Source organism: Narcine bancroftii, chromosome 8 (genome assembly GCF_036971445.1).
Source record: "Narcine bancroftii isolate sNarBan1 chromosome 8, sNarBan1.hap1, whole genome shotgun sequence".
NCBI lineage: Eukaryota > Metazoa > Chordata > Chondrichthyes > Torpediniformes > Narcinidae > Narcine > Narcine bancroftii.
The window spans coordinates 82452818-82480719 of record NC_091476.1 but is presented as its reverse complement, the minus strand read 5'-3'; the positions used below and the strand labels follow the sequence as shown (position 1 = coordinate 82480719).

General features: G+C 44.5%; 1 protein-coding gene across 2 annotated transcripts in view; it reads left to right on the top strand.

The window, feature by feature from the left end:
• st14b (ST14 transmembrane serine protease matriptase b) overlaps positions 1 to 17568 on the top strand; it is a 132701-nt gene extending 115133 nt beyond the window's left edge. For both annotated transcript variants that reach the window (XM_069894361.1, XM_069894360.1), the window contains 9 exons: positions 152 to 282; positions 1385 to 1489; positions 2521 to 2628; positions 4440 to 4553; positions 5395 to 5520; positions 9079 to 9265; positions 9481 to 9752; positions 11077 to 11213; positions 16286 to 17568. In XM_069894361.1, the coding sequence (XP_069750462.1) occupies positions 152 to 282; positions 1385 to 1489; positions 2521 to 2628; positions 4440 to 4553; positions 5395 to 5520; positions 9079 to 9265; positions 9481 to 9752; positions 11077 to 11213; positions 16286 to 16447 (1342 nt within the window). In that variant the 3' untranslated portion in view covers positions 16448 to 17568. The remainder of the gene's footprint in view (positions 1 to 151; positions 283 to 1384; positions 1490 to 2520; positions 2629 to 4439; positions 4554 to 5394; positions 5521 to 9078; positions 9266 to 9480; positions 9753 to 11076; positions 11214 to 16285) is intronic.
• Positions 17569 to 27902: the final 10334 nt, after the last annotated feature.

Here is a 27902-nt window from a genome sequence, read left to right as displayed (position 1 = left end):
TCATGCCAAAAATCCCACAATTGTTTTCCAAATTGTGGTTCATTTTCTGTGTAATATGACTCCCCAACCTTTCTGTCCTGAGAGGTTCATGAAAATACACCAGCACACTTATGGAGTTTTCTTGTTGATTTAATTCCACTCTGTTTTTCAGGATCTGTGGGGATAAACCAATGATGGTGGAACTGGGCAACGGCAATGAGATGACGGTCAAGTTCCGCTCTGATGAGGCAGAGTCTTTCCGAGGTTTTAATGCCACGTTTGAATCTTACGATGCCAGTAAACGTAAGTAATAGAGTAATTCTGGAGAAGAGGCAGATTGTGGGAGGAATGCACAGAGAAAGAGGTCAACAAAGTGAGAAGGATGAGGAGGGAAGCAAATGGAGTGATGTCATCATTGATGGGAAGCAGCCCAAGCACAATCATTGTGCAGTGTGTGTCTGTGTTGATTCTCAGTATCCTCACACCAAAAGGTAGGGACTCAGCCCAGAACATCACTGGCAAAACTCAACCCACCATGCAGCATATCCACATGGAACATTGGTGTCAGAGAACAGCATCAGGGATCCACATCACTTCAGACATTCTCTGCTACTGCCATCAGGAAGGAGGTACAGGTGCCACAGGACTTGTACCACCAGGTTAAAGGCTACTTACTTGCCCTAAACTATCAGACATGTGAACATAGACTCATTGAGAGGCTCATTTAAGGATTCTATGCTCGTTGTTCATACCTGAATCTGCACTGTTTGTTTACAGTCCCTAATGAGCACACTTTACAGTTGCCAGTATAGAAATTACTTAACCCGGCCTACAGACTCTGACTTCCCCATCTTATTGCATTTGTTTCTGCCCCCACCCCCCACCTTCTTTGGCCCAGGTATCTCTATGTCACTGTTCTTGCTCTCTATTTCCTTTCAAATTCCCTCTACATGTTTCTGCCTCATTTGTGGCCCCGGTAACTCTTTCCTACCATCACCATCCCTCTCTCCTCTCTTCCTCTGGCTCGAAAGCAGCTAGAATTTATTGTGTTGACTTTGTATCAATTAATCAAACTAGTTCTGATCTCACCTCAAAACTAGAAAATACTCAAGGTACTCAACATGACAGTGTCTGTGAAATGAGAAACATGATCGTTCGGGTCAAAGGCCCTTTGTTAGAAGTTTAGATTTATCAACGAAAGGTTTTTGATTTGGAAAATTGACTGTTGCTCTCTCTACAGATGTTGCCTGGGTATTTCCTGGATGCCTGCTTTCATATTTTTGCTCCTTTGCTGGCTGTGCTTTGTCCTCTCTTCCTCTTCAGATGTTTGCAAATGCTTATGTGAATGGCGTGAAAAAGTTCCTAGGTTTGGGGAACAATATAACCAATGTATATCCTTCTGCAGCTTGCCCAGGGGAGTTTGCCTGCAGGAATGGGCGCTGTATTCAGATGGACTTGAAGTGCGACGGTTGGAATGACTGTGGAGATAACAGTGAGGAAATCAACTGTGGTAGGTGTCGACCATCCGATGCTGTCTTTTTGGAGCAGTGGAGGTTCGTGTCAGAAGGGAGTCTTACAGCAGTAAATGATCTAGAAAGACATATTATTTACGACTTCTCAGATTTTCAGTAAAGTTGCTGGTAATTGGCCATCTTTTTTTATGATAATGGATATTTAAGTATCATTAGGGACAAAATCACAGTTTGATGAGACTGAAAGGTGTGGAATATGTTTTTGGGGGGTGGGTTATTTCAGTGCTCTCTCATTGGCAGTGTAGAGTGGGGGAGTTTGTCACTGGACCATCAACATTCATTCATGAGACGAATCACTGGACCATCAACATTCATTCATGAGACGAATCACTGGACCATCAACATTCATTCATGAGATGAATCACTGGACCATCAACATTCATTCATGAGACGAATCACTGGACCATCAACATTCATTCATGAGACGAATCACTGAACCATCAACATCCATTCATGAGACGAATCACTGGACCATCAACATCCATTCATGAGACGAATCACTGGACCATCAACATTCATTCGTGAGACGAATCACTGGACCATCAACATTCATTCGTGAGACGAATCACTGGACCATCAACATTCATTCGTGAGACGAATCACTGGACCATCAACATTCATTCGTGAGACGAATCACTGGACCATCAACATTCATTCGTGAGACGAATCGCTGGACCATCAACATTCATTCGTGAGACGAATCGCTGGACCATCAACATTCATTCGTGAGACGAATCGCTGGACCATCAACATCCATTCGTGAGACGAATCGCTGGACCATCAACATCCATTCGTGAGACGAATCACTGGACCATCAACATTCATTCATGAGACGAATCACTGGACCATCAACATTCATTCATGAGACGAATCAGGCTTGAGGACCGGACAGACTCCACTTTGCTCTTTGTTATAGGGATTGTGAACAAGGCCAGAGACAAGGGGCTTGTCTTTCTGGCCTGGTGGAGAGGTTAGGTGGTCATTCTTCTCTCCCCTCCTCCCCTCTTAGAGTGCAGCAGTGACCAGTTCCAGTGTAAATCAGGGTTCTGCAAATCAAATTTCTGGGTGTGCGATGGTGTCAATGACTGTGGTGATAACAGTGATGAAGAAATTTGTGGTAAGGAAGCTTCATTCATTTCAGTTAACATCAATAACTCTCCCCCCTCCCCCCTCTTTCTCCCTCCCTCCCTCCCTCACTCCCTCCCTCCCTCCCTCCCTCCCTCCCTCTCTCCCTCCCTCCTCCCTCTCTCCCTCCCCCTCTCTCCCTCCCCTCCCTCCCTCCCCCTCTCTCCCTCTCCCCTCTCTCCCTCCCCTTCCCTCCCTCCTCTTCCCTCCCCCTCACTCCCTCCCCCTCTCTCCCTCCCCCTCTCCCCCTCTCCCTCCCCCTCTCTCCCTCCCCCTCTCTCCCTCCCCCTCTCTCCCTCCCCCTCTCTCCCTCCCCCTCTCACCCTCCCCTCTCTCCCTCCCCCTCTCTCCCTCCCCCTCTCTCCCTCCCCCTCTCTCCCTCCCCCTCTCTCCCTCCCCCTCTCTCCCTCTCCCTCTCTCCCTCCCCCTCTCTCCCTCTCTCCCTCCCCCTTCTCTCCCTCCCTCTTCTCTCCCTCCCCCTTCTCTCCCTCCCCCTCTCTCCCTCCCTCTCTCTCCCTCCCCCTTTCTCCCTCCCCCTCTCTCCCTCCCCTCCCCCCTCTCTCCCTCCCCCTCTCTCCCTCCCCCTCTCTCCCTCCCCCTCTCTCCCTCCCCCTCTCTCCCTCCCCCCTCTCTCCCTCTCCCCTCCCTCCCCCTTCCCTCCCTCCCCCTTCCCTCCCTCCCCCTTCTCTCCCTCCCCCTCTCTCCCTCCCCCTTCCCCTTCCCTCCCCCTATCCCTCCCCCTCTCTCCCTCCCCCTCTCTCCCTCCCCCTCTCTCCCTCCCCCTCTCTCCCTCCCCCTCTCTCCCTCCCCCTCCCTCCCCCTCTCTCCCTCCCCCTCTCTCCCTCCCCCTCTCTCCCTCCCCCTCTCTCCCTCCCCCTCTCTCCCTCCCCCTCTCTCCCTCCCCCTCTCTCCCTCCCCCTCTCTCCCTCCCCCTCTCTCCCTCCCCCTCTCTCCCTCCCCCCACTCTCCCTCCCCCCACTCTCCCTCCCCCCACTCTCCCTCCCCCCTCTCTCCCTCCCCCCTCTCTCCCTTCCCCCTCTCTCCCTCCCCCCTCTCTCCCTCCCCCCTCTCTCCCTCCCCCCTCTCTCCCTCCCCCCTCTCTCCCTCCCCCTCTCTCCCTCCCCCTCTCTCCCTCCCCCTCTCTCCCTCCCCCTCTCTCCCTCCCCCTCTCTCCCTCCCCCTCTCTCCCTCCACCCCTCTCTCCCTCCCCCTCTCTCCCTCCCCCTCTCTCCCTCCCCCTCTCTCCCTCCCCCTCTCTCCCTCCCCCTCTCTCCCTCCCCCCTCTCTCCCTCCCCCTTCTCTCCCTCCATCTCATTCCCTTGCTGTCCAAAATGTCCCACCCACACCAATCCCACTTGTCTGTGTTTGACTCGTATCCCTCTAAACCCATCCTATCCATGGATCTGTCCAAATTGTTTTTAAAGCTTGCAGTAGAACCTGCCTCAACTCCCTCCTCTGGCACCCCGTTCTATACACCCACCACCCTCTGTGTAAAGTACCCCTCAGGTTTTTGATAAATCTCTCCCCCTCTCTCCTTACAACTGTCCTCTGGTTACCGACTGCCTGACTCTGGGTAAAATCCTCTGTGGATTTCTCCACACCCCTCAGATATTCTCATGCATACATATCCCCAACCCACTCTCCATGTGAAATAGCCACCTACTCAAACCTTTCAATTCCATCACCTTCCATATCCTGTCACTTCACCCAACCTGGCTCCTGTGCACCCTGTCCTCTTGAAACCGCAGGGTACCAGGGAGGAGAATGGAGCCTCGGTGTCTCACTTATGCTGGTGTTTTTCAGAATGTGAAGCTAATGAGATGAAATGCAACAACAAAAAGTGTGTTCCTGAGGAACTGAAGTGTAACCAGCTGGATGAGTGTGGGGATGGAAGTGATGAGAAGGACTGTGGTGAAGGTAAGCTGCTGAGTCTCCACCTCAGCTTCTCAAAGTTAACCTGGATCTAACCTGCTCCTGAAGTCATTGGCCAACAGTATCATAGTTGTGGCACTGAAGGAAGGATGGGAGAGTGGGGAGGGAGTTCCACCCTTTCCCTCACCTATCGGGAGGAAGCTTTACCCTCTCTGATCTGTGGTTCAGTGGGAAGGGAGCTTTAGTCTGTAAGACATCGGAGTAGAAATAGGCCACTCATTTGGTTCTGCTCTACCATTTAATCATGAGCTGATACAATTTACCACAGCCCCATTGCCCAGCCCTCTCTCTATTTTTTTTGATGCCCTGGCTAATCAAGAACCTACTAATCTCTGCCTTAAATATATTCAATAACCCAGCCTCCATAACTACCTCTGGCAACAAGATCTGCAGATTCACCATCCTCTAGATAAAGAAATTCTTCTTCATCTTTGTTTTAAGTGGACGCTCTTCAATTCTGAAGTTGTGCCCTCTTGTCTTGGACTCTCCAACCTTGGGAAACATTTCTACATCGACTCTGTCCATACCTTTTAACATTCAGAATGTTTCAATGAGATTCCCCCCTCATTCTCCTAAGTTCCAACGAGTCCAGACCAAGAGGTGTCAAACAGAAGTCGAGTAATAACGATTTATTTACCCTGGCTCTAACACTTTGGGACAATGTGGAGGGAGCTTTACCCTAGCTCTTTTTTGTGGGGTTATCTACCTGGAAGCTTTTAAGTGAATAGCATGGTACTGGAATTCTGATTGTTCATACACTAACAAGTCATGTGTGCGTGTCTGTGCGTGTGTGGGTGTGTCTGTGCATGTACATGTATCCCCACAGCTTCGAACCTTGTGCCCTGCAATGAATACAGGTACAAATGCAACAATGGTACCTGCATCCAGAAGTTGAATCCTGAGTGCGATGGAATGAAGGATTGTGCTGATGGTTCAGATGAGAGGAATTGCGGTAAATATTCAATAATTTGTGTCTCTCTGGTTTCTCTTTGCTAATTGTACTTTAAAACATTCAACTATACAAAGAGGTTAGCTAAACCCCTGTCTTTGGCAGATCATCCTTGTCTGGTAGTCGTCACTTCATTTGGGGCCTTGGGTCACTTCCCTACACTGGGCAGGCCCTTTCTCTCCCCTGGGCCACTGGGCCCGCCTTCTCCCCTGGGCCACTGGGCCTGCCTCCCCTGGGCCACTGGGCCAATGCCCTCTCCCTGGGACACTGGGCAAATGCCCTCTCCCCTGGGGCACTGGGCCATCGCCCTCTCCCTGGGTCACTGGGCCATCGTCCTCTCCCCTGAGTCACTGGGCCATCGCCCTCTCCCCTGGGGCACTGGGTCATCGCCCTCTCCTCTCGGTCACTGGGCCATTGCCTGCTCTCTTTGGGCATTAGGCCACTGCCCGCTCCTGTGGGGCTCTTTCAGATGTTGTAATCTGTCTTGTTGATTGGTTCAAGACATTTATCAAATCATGTGATTGCATGTGTGACTAATGTGGGTTAACTAAGTGGTCAGTATGTGACAGGGAACTGTGCTAATGGCAGGAAGAATAGAAGTATTTTTTTAAATGGTTGGAAACTAAATGTGAGCAGAGAGATCTGGGAGCTTTTGGGAGGTTCATCATGTTAACTTCCAGGGACAGCATGTTGTTGATTAGATAAATGGTGTATTTATCTTTGGTAGAATTCATTATCTTTTTCCTGAGAGCATAGAGCATTACAGAACTTCAGGTCATGACGTTGTGCTGACCTATGTGAACTTACTCAATAAATCCTCTTAACCATCCAAAATCCTCTAATTTTCCTGCATCCATGTGGCTGTCTAACAATCTCTTGCCTCCCCCTGTTGTACCAGCCTTCTCCCCTGGCAATGTATTCCAAGCACCCACTACACTATGTGTAAAAACAAAATAAAAAATGTAGCCCTGATGTCTCCCCTAAACTTTCCTCCCCTCACTTTATGAAGATGTCCTCTGTCATTTGCTTTTGTTGCCCCAGGGTTTAATGTTTTGGCTGTGCTTCTTATCTATGTTTCTCATCATCTCGTAAGCCTCTATTAGTGTCACTTCTCCTCCTTCACAGAGCTTTGGTCAGATATGAAAGTTTCAGTATCTGGGGAACAAAATGTACATGCACTTGTAGACTTCAAAAATGAATTTCTGAGATGAGGGAGCAGTTTCAGGGGAAGCTGAATGGGGAGTGAGAGGTGATCTTGTCTGCACTGGGGACTCTCGTGCAGGGACACGGTCACTGAACAGGAGAACTCTTCCATTCAAGGAGTTGTAAATGCACTGCCTCAGGCCACTGGGGGTTTAGGTTGAGGATATGGGGAGATACAAAGGTGACCAAAGGACAAGGTTAGTTCTCAGATATCAGATTTTATTGTCAGAGTACATTTGGGCAGCAAAGCCTTTACAGCACCAGTGACCAGGACTGGACCAGGTTCAAATCCCACGCTGTCTGTAAGAAGATTGTATGTTCTTCTCCTATCTGTGTGGATTTACCTGGGGCTTCAGTTTCCTCCCACCATTCATAAATGTACCGGAGGTGTAGGTTAATGGGGCATAAATTGGGTGGCATGGACTCATGGGGTGTTACCATGCTGTATCTCTAAATTTAAAAAATGTACATACATGGCATCAATTCAACCCTGAGATTCTTTTTTCTTGTGGGCGTGGCAGAATTACCACTAATTGTTAGCACAAAAAGTAAACTGCACACAGAGTAAACCAGTTAATAAATAAAGAATTGTAAATAGATAACAAATGTAAACAAACTACAATACAGATAGAAATTGATAAGGTGCCACACAGAAGACTTATCAATAAGATACAGATGAATGGAGCCAGGGAAGTATATTGGCGTGGATTGAGGATCAATTTACTGACAGAAGGCAGAGTGAGCATAAATAGATATTTTTCTGTTTGGCTGTGGGGTCGGTGCTGGGCCCGCAGCTGTTCACATTTACATCGATGATTTGGAAGAGGGGACAGACAAGTTTGCAGATGATACTAAATTGAGTGGAAAAGCAAATTGTACAGAGGATGTGGAGAGGATGCAGATGATATAGTTAAGTTAGGTGAGTGGGCAAAGGTCTGGCAGATGGAGTACAACATTAGTAAATGCGAGGTCATCCACTTTGGTAGGAAAAATAGAAGAGCTGATTGATATAAATGGTTAAAAACTGCAGCCTGCTGTAGAGCAGAAGGACTTGGAATGGCAAAAAGTTGGGTTGCAGGTGCAACAGGTTATTAAGAAGGCAAATGGAATGATGGCCTTCAACACCAGAGGAATTGAATTCAACAGCAGGGAGGTCATGCTGCAACTGTACAAGGTACTGGTGAGGCTGCACCTGGAGTACTGTGTGCGGATCTGGTCTCCATCCTTGAGAAAGGATAGACTGGCCTTGGAGGCAGTCCAGAGGAGGCTCACCAAGTTGATCCCGGAGATGAGAGGGTTGACCTACGAGGAGAGACTAAATCGTCTGGGATTATACTCACTCGAATTCAGAAGAAATTATGAAAGGGATAGATAAGATAGAGGCAGGAAAGTTGTTTTCACTGGTAGGTGAGAGGGGACACAGCCTCAAGATTCAGGGGAATAGATTTAAGACAGAGATGAGTAAAAACTGTTTTTCCCAGAGAGAAGTGAATCTGTGGAATTCTCTACCCAGGGAAGCAGTTGAGGCCACTTCATTAAACTTACTCAAGGTTCAGTTATATCAGTGGTTCTCAACCTTTTCCTTTCCACTCACACACCACTTTAAGTCATCCCTATGCCATCGGTGTTCTGTGATTAGGAATGGAAGGTTGAGAATCCCTGCTCTAGACCCAATTGTAACTGAAATATTTTGCTTGAGAAAACTTGTCAATTGGCCCATTTTCTTTGGAGTTCTAAAACTGTGCACATAACGAGTCAATGAGGTACAATGTTTTTCAAACCTTTTCCTTTCCACCCACATACTCCTTAAGCAATCCCTTACTAATCACAGAGCACCTGTGGCATAGGGAAGACTTAAAGTGGTCTGTGAGTGGAAAGAAAAAGGTTGAGAACCACTGAGTTAGATATTTACATAAAAAAGGATTGAAAGGATATGGGGAAAAGGCAGGTAGGTGGAGCTGACTCAATCATCAGATCAGGTGTGGCTTGATGGGCCAGATGGCTGACTCCTCCTCCTATTTCTTATGTTTTTATGCACAAGTCCTTAAATGAGCCCCTGATTGAGTTTGTCATTGAGGAGTCTGATGGTGGACGGGTAACAGCTATTCCTGAACCTGGTGGTGTAAGTCGACTGGTACCTATACCTCTTTCCTGATGGCAGCAGCAAGAATGGAGCGTGTGCTGGATGGTGTGGATCCTTAATGTCAGAAAGCAATTTAATTTATAATTTTATAATTTATAAATTTAAAGTTTATAATTTAATGTATACATTTACGGAGGGTTATGAAATGGCTGGGAACCTGGTCCATTATGGGAGGGTTAAGGGTGAGTCTTACTGAATTGCCGATGTGTCTCCAGATTGTGGGTCCCGGCCGTACAAGCACTCTCGCATTGTTGGTGGCATGGACGCAGAGGTTGGTGAATGGCCCTGGCAGGTCAGCCTGCACTTCAAGCAGTTCGGCCATACATGTGGAGCCTCGGTGATCTCCAACAGCTGGCTGGTATCGGCAGCCCACTGTTTCCAGGATGATCGAAATGGCAACCGGTGAGTGCTCGTGGGCAAGGTTGAACCTATGGGTCATACCCCACCCCATCAAAACAATAACTGCATATTCAGGGAGGAGGCTTAATCCTGCTCCGCCTTCCATGATTTCTTCCTCAATCTGCTTACTGCCGCATGGCTGCTCTTCCTGCTCACTGCAAAGCTTCCCTGTCCTGGCACCCTCCTCCAGCATTAATTTGCCTCCATGGCTCTTGCAGATTCTCTGAACCCGGTAATTGGGTTGCATACCTCGGACTTCACGTCCAGCAGAATTTGAATAAACGAGTGGAGAAGAGGAACATCAAACACATCATTGTGCACAAGCATTACAATTCACAGATGTTTGATAATGACATAGCCTTGTTGGAGCTGACAGATACTGTGCTGTTCACCAGCGTTATTCAACCCATCTGCCTCCCCGACGCCACACACAACTTCCCTGTTGGAAAATCTACCTGGATTACAGGCTGGGGAAGGTTGAAGGAAGATGGTGAGTGGATCTGCTGAGGCTGCCATTGTCCCACTTGTTTTGTGCTGCAAGGGTCTTCCATTCCAACATGAGGCCAGTTTCTCTGTCCACAGACACTCCCGGACCACTGTGTGATCTTGGTTCAGATTTCCAATATCTGCCATTTTTTAACTTTCATGTTCATTTACTGCTGTAAAACAAACTTAGTGGAGAAGCCCCATTTGTCCATTGAGCTGTTGCAAGAAAACCACTTTCAAAAATGTTCATTATTGAGGTGCAACACAGTTGGCAGAGCAGTTAGTACAACAATCAAGACTGAAGTTCAAATCCTGCACTGTCTGAAAGGAGTTTGAACGTTCTCCCTGTGTCTGCCTGGATTTTCCCCAGGGGCTCCGGTTTCCTCTCATTCTCCAAAAAAACATATGGGGGTGAAGGTAATTGGGTGTAATTGGATGGCACGGGCTCGTGGGCCAAAATGGCCTGTGACTGCGCTGTAGAAAATGCACGCAGAGGGAGAAGGGGTGACACCCGGAGAGATGGAGCGGGAGCACCCGGAGACAGGGGGGGCACCAAGAGGGAGAGGGGGGACAGCCAGGGAGACAGAGGGGGACACCCAGAGGGAGAAGGAGGGCTGACACCCGGGGGTGGGGGAACCAGAGGGAGAGGGAGGTAAAATGAATTTTGAGTGGTGGACTCGTATTTAGTGGAAACATTCAGATCACGGATGGCTTAGCGTTTAGTGTAACAATGTTACGGCGCCAGGTATCAGGACAGGACTTGGGTTCGAATACCGCGCTGTCTGTAAGGAGTTTGTTCACTCTCCCCAGGTCTGCGTGGGTTCTCCCGAGGCCTCCAGTGTTCTCCCCCTGTGGAAAATCCATGTAGGGTTAGTTGATTAATTGGATGGAATTGGGAGGTGCAGGCTTGTGGGCTGGAAGGGCCTGTTTCCATCTTGGTATTTGACATTTAAATTCAATTAAAAACTTTGAACCAGGTGTCACACTGTATAGAAGGGTGGGGAGTGGGACATTGCCACCAGATGCCCGAGTTCGAGAAGGGAGAGGAGCAGGCACACTCCCCACCTATGACCCCGACCCCCCCACCTATGACCCCGACCCCCCCACTTGTGATTCCGACCCCCCCACTTGTGATTCTGACCCCCCCCACCTGTGACTCTGACCCCCCCCGCCTGTGACTCCGACCCCCCCAGCCTGTGACTCCGACCCCCCCCCCGCCTGTGACTCCGACCCCCCCCCCCCCCCCCCCGGTCGTGACCCCGTCCTCCAACCTGTGAACCCGATGTCATGACTGATTTGAGGGATGATTTGAATTCTTCCACCCACAGGGGATGTTGCGACTGTTTTGCAGAAAGCAGAGGTCCGGATAATAAGGAGAAAACATTGCAACGAACTGCTGAGCAGTACCATCACCTCCAACATGTTATGTGCAGGCTATCTGAGTGGAGGCATCGATGCCTGCCAGGTAAACAAAGTCCAGGCACTCAGAACTCCACCACCCGTCCATTCCAACCCATGCTCCCCATTCCTCCACCGACCTGTCCGTTCCCCCCATTCACATATCGGCATGTACATTCCCCCACTGATCTGTCCGTTCCCCCCCATACCCCAACTATGTGTCCATTTTCCCATTCCCCCACTGACCTGTCCGCTCCCCCTATTCCTCTACCGACCTTTCCATTCCCACCATTCCCCTACCGACCTGTCCATTCCCCCACCTATCCGTTCGTTCCCCATTCCCACATCGACTTTTCCATTCCCCCTACTCCCACACCAAAATGTAAGATTCTCCCTATTCCCACACCAAAATGTAAGATTCCCCCTATTCCCACACCAAAATGTAAGATTCCCCCTATTCCCACACCAACCTGTAAGATTCCCCCTATTCCCACACCAACCTGTAAGATTCCCCCTATTCCCACACCAACCTGTAAGATTCCCCCTATTCCCACACCGACCTGTAAGATTCCCCCTATTCCCACACCGACCTGTAAGATTCCCCCTATTCCCACACCGACCTGTAAGATTCCCCCAATTCCCACTCTGACCTGGCCGTTCCCCCTATTCCAACTCTGACCCATCCATTCCCCCTCCATTCCCACTCCGACCCATCCATTTGTCCCATTCCCTCAATGACCTGTCCATTTCCCCCATTCCCCCTGACCTGTCCATTCCCATCGACCTGTCCGTTCAACCATTTCCACACCAACCCGTCCTTTCCCCCCATTCCCCCAACGACCTGTCAATTTCGCCCATTCTCCCACCGACCTTTTCATTACCCGAATTCCCCCACTGATCTGACCATTGCACCCATTCCCCCAATAACCTATCCGTTCCCCGCATTCCCCCAATGATATGTTCGTTCCCTGCATTCCCCCACCGACCTGTCCATTCCCCCACCGACCTGTCCATTCCCCCACCGACCTGTCCATTCCCCCACCGACCTGTCCATTCCCCCACCGACCTGTCCATTCCCCCACCGACCTGTCCATTCCCCCACCAACCTGTCCATTCCCCCACCGACCTGTCCATTCCCCCACCGACCTGTCCATTCCCCCACCGACCTGTCCATTCCCCCACCGACCTGTCCATTCCCCCACCGACCTGTCCATTCCCCCACCGACCTGTCCATTCCCCCACCGACCTGTCCATTCCCCCACCGACCTGTCCATTCCCCCACCGACCTGTCCATTCCCCCACCGACCTGTCCATTCCCCCACCGACCTGTCCATTCCCCCACCGACCTGTCCATTCCCCCACCGACCTGTCCATTCCCCCACCGACCTGTCCATTCCCCCACCGACCTGTCCATTCCCCCACCGACCTGTCCATTCCCCCACCGACCTGTCCATTCCCCCACCGACCTGTCCATTCCCCCACCGACCTGTCCATTCCCCCACCGACCTGTCCATTCCCCCACCGACCTGTCCATTCCCCCACCGACCTGTCCATTCCCCCACCGACCTGTCCATTCCCCCACCGACCTGTCCATTCCCCCACCGACCTGTCCATTCCCCCACCGACCTGTCCATTCCCCCACCGACCTGTCCATTCCCCCACCGACCTGTCCATTCCCCCACCGACCTGTCCATTCCCCCACCGACCTGTCCATTCCCCCACCGACCTGTCCATTCCCCCACCGACCTGTCCATTCCCCCACCGACCTGTCCATTCCCCCACCGACCTGTCCATTCCCCCACCGACCTGTCCATTCCCCCACCGACCTGTCCATTCCCCCACCGACCTGTCCATTCCCCCACCGACCTGTCCATTCCCCCACCGACCTGTCCATTCCCCCACCGACCTGTCCATTCCCCCACCGACCTGTCCATTCCCCCACCGACCTGTCCATTCCCCCACCGACCTGTCCATTCCCCCACCGACCTGTCCATTCCCCCACCGACCTGTCCATTCCCCCACCGACCTGTCCATTCCCCCACCGACCTGTCCATTCCCCACCGACCTGTCCATTCCCCACCGACCTGTCCATTCCCCACCGACCTGTCCATTCCCCACCGACCTGTCCATTCCCCACCGACCTGTCCATTCCCCACCGACCTGTCCGTCCCCACCGACCTGTCCATTCCCCACCGACCTGTCCGTCCCCACCGACCTGTCCGTCCCCACCGACCTGTTCGTCCCCACCGACCTGTTCGTCCCCACCGACCTGTCTGTTCCCCCCCTGTTCCCCCACCAACCTGTCCATTTGTCCCATTCCCTCACTGACCTATCCATTTCCCTCATTCCCCCCTGACCCATCCATTCCCATCAACCTGTCCGTTCAGCCATTTCCCCACCAACCCATCCTTCCCCCCACATTCCCCCAACAACCTGTCAATTCGCCCATTCTCCCACCGACTTTTTCGTTACCCGAATTCGTCACCGATCTGTCCATTCCCCCACCAATTTATTCGTACCCCCCATTCCCCCACCAATCTGTTCATTCCCCCATTCCCCCACCAATCTGTTCATCCCCCCCATTCCCACACCGAACTGTTCATCCCCCCATTCCCACACCGACCTTTCCATTCCCTCCATTCCCACACCGACCTGTAAGATTCCCCCATTACCCACTGACCTGTCCATTCCCCCATTGACCTGTCCTTTCCCCCATTCCCACTCTGACCTGTCCATTCCCACTCCGACCTGTCCGTTTTTCCCATTCCATCACTGACCTGTCTGTTGCCCCCCTTCCCACCGACCTGTCTGTTCAACCATTTCCCCACAAATCTGTCCTTTCCCCCCATTCCCCCACCGTCCTGTCCGTTCCCCCAATTTCCCGACCAACCTGTTCATTCCCCCATTCCCAAACCGATATGTCCATTCCCCAATTCCCACACCGACCTGTCCATTCCACCATTCCTCCACTGACTTGTCCATTCCCCCCATTCTCCCACCAACCTGTCTGTTCCCCCATTCCCACACCGTCGTGTCCATTCTTCTTAAATGTTAAAATTGAGCCCGCATTCACCATCCTGCAGCTCATTCCACAGCCCCCACCACTCTGTGTGTGAAGAACTTCCCCCTAAACATGTCACCTTTCACTCTAACCCATGTCCTCTGATTTGTATCTCACCTACCCTCAGTGGAAAATGCCTACCTACATTTACTCTGTCGATTCCTCTCATAATTTTAAATACCTCCATCAAATCTCCCCTCATTCTTCTACATTCCAGGGAATAGAGTTCTAACCTGTTTAACCTTTCCCTTTAACTCAGTTCCTGAAGTCCAGGCAACATCCTAGTAAATCTTCTCTGCCCTCTCTCTTATTGATAATTTCCTATAGTAGGTGACCAAAACTGTGCTTAATCCAGATTTTGCCTCACCCATGTTATACAACTTTATTATATTATTCCAATTCTTGTATTCAATATTTTGATTTATGAAGGACAATATGCCAAAAGCTCTCTTTCCAACCCTATCTACCTGTGACGCCATTTTCAGGGAATTATCTATCTGTGTTCCCAGATCCCTCTGTTCGACCACACTCCTCAGTTCCTGACCATTTACTGTATCCGTCCTTTTTTGGTTGGTCCTTCCAAAGTGGAAAACCTCACCCTTGTCTGCATTAAATTCCATCGGCCATTTTTCCAGCTGGTCCAGATCCCTCTGCAAACTTTGAAAACCACCTTTGTTGTCCATAACCCTTCCAATCTCGCCGTCATCTGCAAACTTGCTGATGAAATTCTCTGTGGATTAAATTCTATCTTCCCCTGCTGTGACAGCTTGGCATCCAATCAGTTTTATACTCTCCTCACTATCAACAACGCTGTCAATTTTCATGCCATCTGCAAATTTCCCTTCACAACTCCTTTTCACATCAAAGTCATTGATATAACTAATGATCAGTAAGAACCCCAGCACTGGCATCTGGAGGACATTAATGTCCTCTGACATCCAATCACAAAGGACATCCTTCCACCATCTCATTTTACTAAGTCAGTTATCCCATTGATTCAAACTTCTGGACCAGATTCCAATGTCAACCACATCAACTGCATTGTTCTCATTAATACGATGGTTAAATCATCAAAGAAGCTCTTCCAAATCAAGAAGGATGTCCCACCAGCATATCTGTGTTGACTATCTCCGATCAATCCCTACCTTCCCATGTGTCACTTAATCTTGTCCCTCAGATTTTTTTTCCCAACCACTGACAGGGAAAGAAAAGTTAGAGAGAAAATCAAGTCCAGGAGTCGGTAGAGACAAAATGGGATCAGTGGAGTCTGGGGTGGGGGGGCTGGGGGGTGGTTTACCTAAAATCAGAAAACTCAGTGTTCATGTTGATAGGTTTAAGACTGGCCAGGAGGAATATGATGTGTCAATCCTCATGTTTGTCTTTGGCCTCACCCTGGTGATGGATGAGACAGAGGACAGACTTCAGACCTGTAGGAATGGTTGTGGAGTTAAAATGGTTGGCTCCAGAAGTTCCAGTTTAGACCCCACACAGAGCACTGGTGTTCAGCGAAATGGTCGCCCAGTCTGCAGTTGGGTTCACTGAATGCAGCACACACTTTGGTGCCCATTTTGCCAAGAACCTGTGCTCACTCCCGCTAATTTACTCATCAAGCCAACTATATTGCCAAACAAATTAACGAAGACCCAGCACGGAAACCTGCGGCACACCACTGATCACAAACCTCCAGTCAGAAAAGCCACCCTCCACTACTGCCCTCTGACTCCTTCCATGAAGCTAAATGTGAATCCATTGGCATCAAACCTCAGAGTGTGCCCATGTTGCACCAGCATTCTCATCCAATGCTCTGTAACAGGGCTCTTGCCCTACTACTTCATATGACTGTATGAATGTTCGAGTTGACTTGCTACACCATTCACTGCACCAGACTGGATTTGCACATGTCTACAGTCTGAGACATTCATCCTTTAGCCCAAGGATGATGAAACCATGGAGTATGAGGGTCTCCAAATGCAGGAGCTCACTGATGACATGGCTGTGTTCATTTTGAGTGCTCACATCCAAGCCTGTTCTGCTGCTCAGTGGCTCCTGGTGCTAACAATTTCTCTATTTGGTTCCAGGGTGACTCTGGAGGTCCAATGTCCAGTGTGGAGACAAATGGAAAGGTATTCCTGGCTGGGATCGTCAGCTGGGGAGATGGTTGTGCCAGAAAGAATAAACCAGGAGTCTACACCAAGGTTTCCAAGTATCGCCAATGGATCACACAGCACTCTGGAATGTAATACATTATGAGCATGGCATTCTCTCCTATGTATATATCAGATCAATTGTTCCATCACAGAGAACTGAAGTGCCCTGGTCCCAGACTCTCCCAAATTGTAGATAATGTATAAAATTTTACGAAATCAATTCCATCGCTGAATATATTTATCGGGGTGATTGGTTACTTTTCATTCCAAACCAGTAAATGCTCGGGATATGTAGTGTAAAGAGCTGAAGTACACTGGGTAACCCTCCTTCCCATCCCCACACAGATGGTTGGACTGAAGCCAGGCAGACTGGCTTGGAATAAGTTGGTTGCTCAGAATTTGTCTTAAAGTTTCATTAGTTCACTTTATAAAATCTGTGAAGCAATGCACTAGGTTGTGTGTTGAAGTCAATATTACGAAACCTGCTGGGACCAGAATCATTTTCTCAGCAGTGAATCATTCCCATTGGTGTTCCTCGTATCTGTCCAGCATGCTCAGGCCCCACTTACATCGGTAGGTTATGTCTTCTTATTCCGTCATGTGTACATCATGTGACACAAGGGTTTCTGTGGCCTGTGAGACAACCTCACCCAGCACACTTTCACTGAACAATCTGCTCAAAATGAAATGAGCTTTGTGTTGGAGCAACGAAGCTGGCCTGTTGGCCCCCTGTCTGTCTCCTAACTGAAGTTCCATCTCTGGGAGCTGACCAGGCAGGTCTTGAGATGCAATTTGCTTCTCTGACCTATGATTTCAAATATAAAGCATGAAGAAAAATATCAGGACAGCAGCAAGTAGAGAGGTTCAAGTCAGCAGGAGTTTGCAGTGAGATCGTTTCACAACCAGGTCAAGACAACCAACTGGAAACACCATTGGCTGCACACAGGGTTTCTCGTGATCTCGATGAAGCTTGAAATTCACTCTGCCACTGAGTAGATTTATTCAGAGCTTTCCAAGTGCTGACTTGTGTGTGTGGATCCAGTAAATGAGTTCGACAAAAATGTGCCTTCCCAATGTGTGTGGCGCTGTTTTAAATTCTACCGCCTACTCTCTCACTGGGGACTCCGTGTTTTGACTGATGCAGCTTCTCACTCGGTCGTGTTTTTATATGCAAATTTTTCTACAAAAAATAAATTGGAAATACGTGTACCATATCTTATCAATAGTTCTGTTTGCATCAATGAGGTTTTGCATTGTTGGGCTTGGAGATGGATGTTGGTATCCTCTATCAAAGCAATATTACAACCTTGAGCATTCTGTAAGATGGGTGAGCCCTGCAGCTCACTCGCAGGTCTGAGGTCTGAATGCCTCTTGTCAGTACCACTTGAAGCTGCAGAGCCTTGAGTTGTCCCTTGTGAAAAAGAAACGGTTTCATTTGGTGCGGAATGTGTGAGCTGCTTGAGCTAGTTGATCTCTTGGTGGCTTTACAGGACAAAGAAGACAAACCTGACCAGCCTGTCATACATTAATGTTCAATAAATAATTATATATCTAATCTCATAGAGCACCTTCTGATAATCGACCAACTACTGGCGTCGGGTTTACTGGCCTATAATTTCCAGTTACTTTTGGAGCCTTTTTTAAACAACGGAACAACGTGAGCTACTCTCCATCCATGGTTCAGAGCATTTTAAATATTTCTGCCATTTCAACACTCGCCTCCCTCAAGGTCTCAGGGAATATCTTGTCAGGTCCTGGAGATTTATCCATCTTGATTTGCTTTAAGGTAGTAAACACGTCCTCCTCTTTAATCTATATCGGTTCCATGACCTCACTGTCTGTTTTCCTTACTTCCCTCGACTCTGTGCATGTTTCCCGAGTGAATACTGATGAAGATAAACATATGAAGCTATCCACTCTGATCTTAAAGGGGACTGATTTTTGTTTCTTACTATCCTTTTGCTAAATATACCTGTAGAAACCCTTAGAATCTCCCTTCATATTGTTGTCAAAGCAGTTTAATGTCATACTTTACCCTTCCTGATTTCTTTCTTCAGGTTTTTCTGCATTTTTTATGCTCCTCAAGTATCTCATTTGCTCCATGTTGCCTTTACCTGTTAAACCCCTCTCTCTTCTTCCAAACCCAATCCCCAGTATCCCTCAAAATACAAGGTTCCCTGTACCTTCTAACCTTGCTTTTAACCCTGACAGGAGCATGCAAACTCTACTCTCAAACTTCACCTTTGAAGGTCCCCCATTTACCTCTCACGTCCCTGCCCGAAAACAACTTTTCCAAATCCATGCATTCTGGATCCTTTCTCATTTCCTCAAAATCGCCATTTCTCCAGATTAGAATCTGACCAGACCTATCCTTTTCCATAATGATCATTGGACCCAAAATGTTCCCCTACACATATTTATCACCTGTTCTGTCTCGTTCCCTAATTGGGGATCTAGTACTGCACTCCCTCTAGTTGGTACCTCTATATATTGATTTGGAAATCTTTCCTGAACACATTTGACCAATTCCAAACCATCCAGTATGGGAATCCCAGTCAATATGTGGGAAATTAAAATCTACTATCACAACCTTATATTTCCTGTACCCAATTGCTATCCCTCTACAGATATGCTCCTCCAATTCTCATTGACTATTGGGTGGGTCTATAATACAACCCCATGGTGTGGCCATTCCTTTCTTGTTCTTCAGCTCCACCCATATATCCTCAGTAGATGAGCCCTCTGGTCTGTCCTGCCTGAACACAGCTTTGATAATTTCCCTGACGAGCAATGCCACTCCTCCCCCTTTCATTCCCCCCACCCCACTCCCCATTCTATGGTTACTGAAGCAGTGGAATCCTGGAACATTGAAACCTGAAACCAAATTTCAGTAATGGCCACAATGTCATAATTGCTGGATGCACTTCTTTCTTTTTGAATATTTTATTTAAATTTCATACATGTATTAATTTCTAAATACAAAAATATCTTTCATTCATCTGTAAACAGTAATACATAGTATTTTATACTCCCACACCCTCCCCCCAAAATAATAACCCCAAATAAAAATATAGGAGGAAAGAAAAGAACACAAGAAGGAAAAGTAAGAAGAAAGAAAATACATCTGGTTACTAAAGTTACATTAAATTCAATCAAATTCTGCCTTTACAATATTGAACATAAACACCAAGACGCTGATAAGGTTCTTGCGGTTTAGGGGATAGTTTTCATAATGTTATACCTTCAATATGTAAATATGGGCACCAAATTTTTAAGAAAATATATTTATTTCTTAAATTATATGTAATTTTCTCAAGACGTATACAACAATGCATTTCAGCATGCCGTCTGTCCATTCCCAAAGGCAAATCTGATTTCTGTGTCACTGCTATACATTTTCTTGCACCTGCTAATGCAATTTTCACAAATTCCTTTTGAAACATATCAAGTTTCAATTTTGGTCTTGTCCCAGATATATTACCTAAGAAGAAAAGCATTGGATCTTCTGGAAATTTAAGTTTAATGACCCTAATTGTCTCAATTTTGGACATGGTCAAGTGGAGTATAACAAAAATCTATCTTTCGATTACACCTGAAACATTTATCTGATAAATCTGATTTTAGTCTATTTAATTTCTGTGGGGTAAGATATAATTTTTTTTTTAAACTTTATTTAAAGATTTTATCACAGGAATAAAAAGAAAAATTACATTTAAAGAAAAAATATAAAATCAAATAATATAATTACAATACAACATTAATAGCCTAACTTAATTCAACCTAACCCCCCCCCCTACATATACAAGAACTAAAAAATCTATATATTAAAAAAACCCACCCTTCCCCTCCCCCAAAATAAAGAGTGAAGAATTAGTAAAATTAACAATATTATGCATTTAAAAAAACATACAAAGAAAAATATATATTACAAATAAAAATAATTTTTTTAAAAATTATCAGATCTAAAATATCACATCTAGGAACATACTTAAATCAAACTTAATTGCATATACTTAACAAATGGAGTCCACTTCAACTTGTAAAAAGACATCTCTAAATACCACCTATCCAAAGTTAATATATTTCTATCTTTCCAAGTAGACGCTATACATTTCTTGGCCACTGCTAAAGCTAAATAGATAAAAGAAATCTGATAATCATTTAATCCTAAATCAATTAATGATTGCATATTCCCTAATAAAAATATATCAGGATCTAATACAACACAAATATTATAATCTATTAAATATAGATTGAATACCTTTCCAAAACTGTTGCAATCGGTCACAGGACCAGACAGTATGTAAAAAAGTACTAGCTGTCTGGTCACAACGAAAACAACAGTCTGACTTACTAAGACCAAATGTTTTTAATTTTTCTGGTGTTAAATATAATTGATGTAGGAAGTTATTTTGAACCAATCTATATCTGACATTTGTGTTTGTCAGACTAGCATGACACAGTTCCAACCAATTTTTCCATCTCTGTCTAGGTCTTGGTTTTGTATTCCCTTTTGCAATAGTGTATACATAGCTGAGATAAATTTCTTAATAGATTTATTACAAATCAATCTCTGTTTCACTCTTTTCAGGCAATGACATTGTCAGACCCAATTTATCCCGCAAATATGCCTTTATTTGGTTAGAACAGAATATATTATTTTGTATCCCATATTTATATTTCCATTGCTCAAATGACATTAAACTTCTCCCTTTAAAACAATCCACTATTCTCCTCATTCCTTTGCTAGTCCAAGTATGAAAAAGCCGGTTGTTGATTGTAAAGGGAATAAGTCTATTTTGAGTCAATGGCATTTTAGGTATCTCATGATTCCTCATTCCTATTTCAATATTTACCTTGTTCCATATATTAATCAAATGCTTCAACAGTGGAGTATCCCTATCTCCAGTTATTAACCTCTTACTCCATTTGTATATTTTTTAAAGATTTGGAAGTTTTATTTATTGAATCATGTTGCATATACTGAAACATACAATTAATGAATAAAAACTTGAAAAGCATACACAAAATACATGGATGAAATTTTAAAACCAATCCCCTACAACTCCCCCACCCACCTTCCCTAACCCACCCACAGCCCCCCCCTAACCTACCCCAAAAGAAAAAAAAAGAGGAGGTCACGTAACATCAAAATTCATCAGTTAATTCCCATGGTTTGGAGCAACACCGTTACTGTGCAGCGAGGAGATTTAATAATTCAACCCCATATAATCCAAATACGGCCTCCCATGTTTCATGATTTTTAAAAGATCATTGTCATGTAAATTATGTTATCTTTTCCAATCGAATACAAGTCCTCATTTCCAAATGCAATCTCTGAATACTCAAATCAGTCTCATTTTTCCAAGTGATTGCCAGACATTTTCTAGCCACAGCTAATGCCAATCCCAAAAAAAGTGATTTGAAATCTATTTAATTTTAATTCTAAACTAATCCTCCTAATATTACCCAACTAAAATACTAAAGAATCTCAAGAAAATTTCACTTTCAAAATAACTTCTAAAAATTCCTTAAGTTTATTCCAAAAAGATATCTCTGTTGCACATGACCAAGTAGAATGTAAAAAATAACCTACGTCCTTATCCCTATCTTTCTTAAGAATAACTAATAATTGCTTGAAAAAAGAATCTGGAAAAGAATGAACCTCTGTCCCCTGTTTCAATACTTCCATCAATAAAGGAATTAATTAATCCTGAAATTCTTTATAAAATTCAGAAATAAAACCATCATCCCCTGGAGACTTCTGATTTGGCGTAGGTCAAAGTGCATCTTTTACTTCTTTAGCAGGGTAACAGTATATATATAGATATGTTTTTGGGAGATAAATTGGGAAAGATTTGTTAGAGTAGGTCACATACAAACATTTTAAAACAGATCTTATTTAAAATACTGGGGCTCTGTCCCATGGTAGATGTATAGGTGCCAGAGCTTTTGCAAGAGCTTTGAAGAGAGCTCAAGATATTTCACTAATGGATTGTTGTTTACAAAAGGCAACAGATGAAAGAGCATGTTGGAGCCACTGCTGTCTGGAAAAGAACTTGGTGTTCTAAGAGGGACATGTGGTTTTGCAAACAGAGTGAGTCAGAGAGAGACACACACACAAAGAGATCACTTGTACAGTATTACAGCCAGCAGACACCAGCTGAGACTGGAACAAGACAAGCTGGCAAGCTTATGAAAAGTCTCCTACTTGGAAAATGGCCTGGTCAAAGCCCTTGTGGTTCACGCAAGAGGAGAAGACTGGCTGTCTAATGTTTCACTTGAAATAAGAGAAAAAAAAGGAACTCTGTGGTGACCTGGAAGAAGGGGATAATTATCTGGAGAACCCTGATGGGGCAAGTTTCATCGGCAAGACGTTGAGATGACTAATGGTGGTACCTCAGTTGTGGAAATCCTGGAACCACACATCTCTCTCTACAAACCTACAAGAACCTTCCTGGGCGGTAACCATTTACCTTTCGAGCACCAAAGCCCGGTGAACTTTATAAATGTTAAATTCTGTGCATAGTATAAGAATTGCCTGCAACCAGTGAACTTGGAAGAATGAGAAGTGAGATTGATCTGTGAACCAAAGAACTTTATTAAATTTACACACATATTACATACATGTGCACTTGGAATTAGAAGGGGGTTAAGTAAATCAATAGAGATAAGTTAAAGTTTGAAGTCAAGCATTAGATGAGGAAAGTACAAATACAGAGGATTATAGTGAAATATATAGGTGAGGGAAAATTTTCCAGAGGATAGATCTGGTGAGTTGCAATTGGAATTGGATAAATTGAGGGTGGAAAAAGAAAGAGAGAAATGTATTAGAGGCTGTAAAACAGGATATACGAGTTAGAGAAAGCTGAATGAAAAAGAAAATATAACTTGGAAAAGATTGAAAGGGACCGAGTTTCAATTAGAGAAGTTAAAAATTGAGGTGAGGGAAGTAAGAGGCTTGAGGCTGTAACTCCTGGGGAGAGGTTTGTGACCAGTAGAGAGGTAAATCTAGTGCCTCCTTTTGATGAGGGAGATATAGATACATATTTTCAGCTTGTTGAAAAGGTTGCTGAGAGCTCAAGATGGCCAAAAGAAAAGTGGCCTCTTATGCTCCAAAGTGTATTGAAGGGAAAGCACAAATTGCATCCTGTAGCTTGACTGTGGGGCAAGTGGCAAATTATGATACTGTTAAGCAAGCAGTATTGAAAGCTTTTAAGTTGGTTCCAGAAGCATATGGACAAACATTTAGGAGTTTGGTGAAAACATGGAATCAATCTTATATGGATTTTGCTCTGAAGAAATCTGTGTGTTTTGACCGTTGGTGCCTCAAAAGGAATAAATCATGATGTTGACAGATTGAGAGAATTAATATTAATAGAGAAAATTAAAAGGTGTGTTCCAAATGAGATTAAATTGAACCTGGATGAGAGAGACGTGGGGATGTGGCGACAAGCGGATGAATTTGCTCTAATTCACAAAATTACATTCCAGAATAATAGGCATTTTCAGAGAGCAAATGTGGAACAGATTAATAAGCCTGTTCATAAGGTTATTACGGAGCAGGATAATAGGCCTGAAATAGAGTCTGGAGAAAATGTTAAAAGAAAAGATGAAGGAAAGGTGGGAAAGGACAGAACTTCTGCATTTGTATGTCATTTTTTTAAGAAACCTGGTCATGTGATTGTGAATTGAAAAAGAGATGAGAAAAGGAGATTTTACCAGAAGCATGTATTCAAACAGTTGAATTTAAGGAAAGCAGATGTTACAACCCTGGTAAGGGTATCATGGATGCTTTCAAACCTTTTGTGTCAAAGAGTTTGGTTTCAATAAAGGAGGGAGACTCACAGGTTCCAGTTAAAATTCTTGGAGATACTGGGCTGCTCAGTCATTGTTGTTGGAAAGTGTTTTAACTCTTGATCAAAGGACTGACACAGGGGAGACAACTTTGATTATAGGTGTTGGAAGTGAGGTAGAATCAATATTGCTTCACTACATTGTGCAAAATTCAGAATTAGTTAAAGGACCTGTTGTAGTAGGAGTAATTTCAAAGTTACCCATGCAGGATGTCTCATTTTTATTAGGGAATGATTTGGCAGAGGATAAAGTTGGGTTGGTTTTGAGATTAACAAATCGGCCTAGTAAGGATGATTTTGAGGAGGATCGTGAGGTATATCCTGCATGTGCTGTAACAAGGTCTTTGTTGAAGAAAATGATGAGAGGTGAGGAAGATCCATTTGATAGAGACTTGCCCAGTGCTTCTGAAGTACTTTTGAAAGAGTAGGGTAATTGTGAGAGTCAGGATTTCTCTTTATCAAGGAAAGAGTTAAATCAACAACAGAAACAGATCTTGTTAACTTAAGAAACAAATCAGTAAGTGAACAGAAGATTAAAGAAATGGCTTGTGGATATGACTTGAAGGGTGAATTGTTAATGAAACCTTATTTAGAGGAAAAAGGTAGTGGAGAACAATCTGTATCAAAGGTGTTAGTTGTTGACAGGGTTGAGGAAGTTATGGATCATAAGATTATGGAAACAGAATCTTGTGAGCGTAAACTTAAATAAACCATGGTTCCTGTGTGCCTACCTAGCGCAGATTGGATCTCCTTATATTTTGGTACTGAAACCAGATGGAACTGTTAAGTTCTGTACAGATTACAGGAAGGTTAATTCAGTAACTAAAACAAATGCTTATCCTATTCTGAGAATAGATGACTGTATTGATAAAATTTGAAAAGTTATATTTCTTACTAAGTTAGATATGTTGATAGGTTACTGGTGCATGCCTTTAACTGAGAGAGGAAAGAATATTTCGGTGTTTTGTAACTCCATCTGGTTTATATGAGTATAATGTGTTACCTTTTGGCACGAAAAATGCCCCTGCAGCATTCCAAAGGATGATTAATTTGGTAATCCAAGGGTTAACACATACAGATGCTTATATTGATGACTTGGTCACAAAAAGTGACACATGGGAAAAACATCTAAGGGAATTAGACAAATTGTTTGCAAGATTAACCAAAGTGAATTTAACTGTTAATTTAGCAAAAAGTCATTTTGCAAATGCCACGGTAACATACTTGGGTTATGTAGTTGGCCATGGAAAGTTGCACCTATTCAAGCTAAGGTGAATGCAATTTCTGAGTTTCCTATTCCCAATGGCAAGAATGGAGTGAGAAGGTTTTCAGGAATGGCAGGATATTACAGGAAATTTGGCAGAAATTTTGCTGAGGTTGCTCTTTCTTTAACCAATCTTTTGAAGAAAGGGGAGAAGTTTGTATGGACTAAAATTTATCAGACAGCTTTGGAAAATTTAAAGGAGATGCTATGCCTTTGACCTGTGTTAAAATCTCCTGATTTTGACAGACCATTTTCTGTAGCAGTGGATGCCAGTGAGGGGCAGCAGGTGCAGTTTTATTACAAAAACATAATGAAATTGACCATCCAGTTGCCTACTTTTCAAAAAAATTCAATGTTCATCAAAGGAACTATTCCACTGTTGAGAAAGAACTGTTGTCTATCGTATTTGCTCTGCAGAACCTCTCAAGAACCAATTGTTATATTCACTGACCACAATCCTCTGGTGTTTTTGAATAAAATGAAGAATAAAAACAAAAGATTGCTAAACTGGAGTTACAAGAATATAATCTGTAAATTAATCATATCAGAGGTACAAATAATGTGATAGCAAATTGTTTGTCAAGATGTTAAAGTTGATCATGTATAGAAATACTCTCAACATTGTGTTACTTTATTATAACATGTTTTTTTATTGTTATCTCTTTAGTGATTTTAAAGATCGTTTAGTTATAGCTGAATTTTAACAAGAGTTAAAATTCCTTTAAAGGGGGGAAGATGTGACAGAATATATAGAATGTTTTTGGGAGATGAATTGAGAAAGATTTGTTAGAGTAGGTCACATACAAGCACTTTAAAACAGATCTTATTTAAAATACTGGAGCTCTGCCCCATGGTAGACATATCGGCTCCACAGCTTTTGCAAGAGCTTTGAAGAGTTCTCAAGAGACTAATGGATTAGACGTCACTAATGGATTGTTGTTTGCAAAAGGCAACAATTGAAAGAGCATGTTGGAGCCGCTGCTGTCTGGAAGAGAACTTCCTGTTCTAAGAGGGTCATGTGGTTTTGCAAGCAAAGAGAGTCAGAGAGAGAGAGACATACACAGAGATCACTTGTACAGTGTTACAGTCAGCAGACAGCAGCTGGGACTGGAACAGGACAAGCTGACAAGCTTATGAAAAGGCCCCTACTTGGAAGATGGCCTGCTCAAAGCCCTTGTGGTCATGCAAGAGGAGAGGACTGGCTGTCTAACATTTCACTTGAAATAAGAGAAAAAAAAGGAACTTTGTGGTGACCTGGAAGAAAGAGGCTATCATCTGGAGAACCCTGAAGGGGCAAGTTACATCAGCAAGACACTGAAGTGGCTGATTAAAAAGGAACAACAAATCTCTTTCTGGAAACCAACAAGAACCTTCCTGAGCAGTAACCATTTACCTTTCAAACACCCCAAAGCCTGGTGAACTTTATAAATGTTAAATTCTGTGCACAGTATAAGAATTTCCTGTAACCAGTGAACTTGGAGCAGTGAGAAGTGAGATTGGACTGTGAACCAAAGAACATTTCTGAACCTACACACACATTACATACTTGTGCACTTGGAATTAGGTTAAGTAAGTCAATAGAGATAAGTTAAAGTTTGATTCTATTTTCATTTTTAAAGATAATTAAAAGCAACTTTTGTTTAAGTAACCATTTGTCTTGGTGAATATCTTTTGGTGCTGGGTTTTGGGGTCCTCTGGACTCATAACAGCAGTAAAAGAAGCACCCAAATCTTTAATATCCTTAAATCCAAATCAGATTTAAAAAATCATCAATTTAACCTCATCCCCCACTACATCAGAAGTATACAATTTTTCATAAAAAAACTTTGAAAAACATCATTAATTTCCTGAGGTTTATATGTAATAATATTCATGTCTAATAGCATTTATTGTTCTCAAAGCTTGTTCCATTTTTAACTGCCAAGCTAATACTTTATGAGCTCTTTTGCCCAATTCATAGTACCTTTATCTAGTTCTCTATAGTAACCTCTCAAATTTATGTTTGTAATGAATTACAACATAAATTCATATTGGTTAAATGTACTTTTTTAAAATTTCCGTTGAGTTTTACTGTAAGTCCTTTTATAAGACCTCTATTTTCTTCTCCAATTTACTGACATCAGCTACATGTTGTTTCTTAATTTTAGCAGTAAAACGAATAATTTGTCCCATCAAATATGCTTTTAAAGCATCCCATAAACAAATTTACTATCAACTGAATCAATATTTATTTTCAAAAAATGCTGTATTTGATCTCATAAAATTACAAAATTCAACATTTTTCAAAAAAAGTTAAATCTCCATCAATATATATTGTCAATTCTCCATGAACCAGTGCATGTTATTAATAACAAAGAATGATCAGACAAAATCTTACTCTTATATTCAGCCTTCAATACCCAGCCTTGTAATTGTGCTGATACCAAAA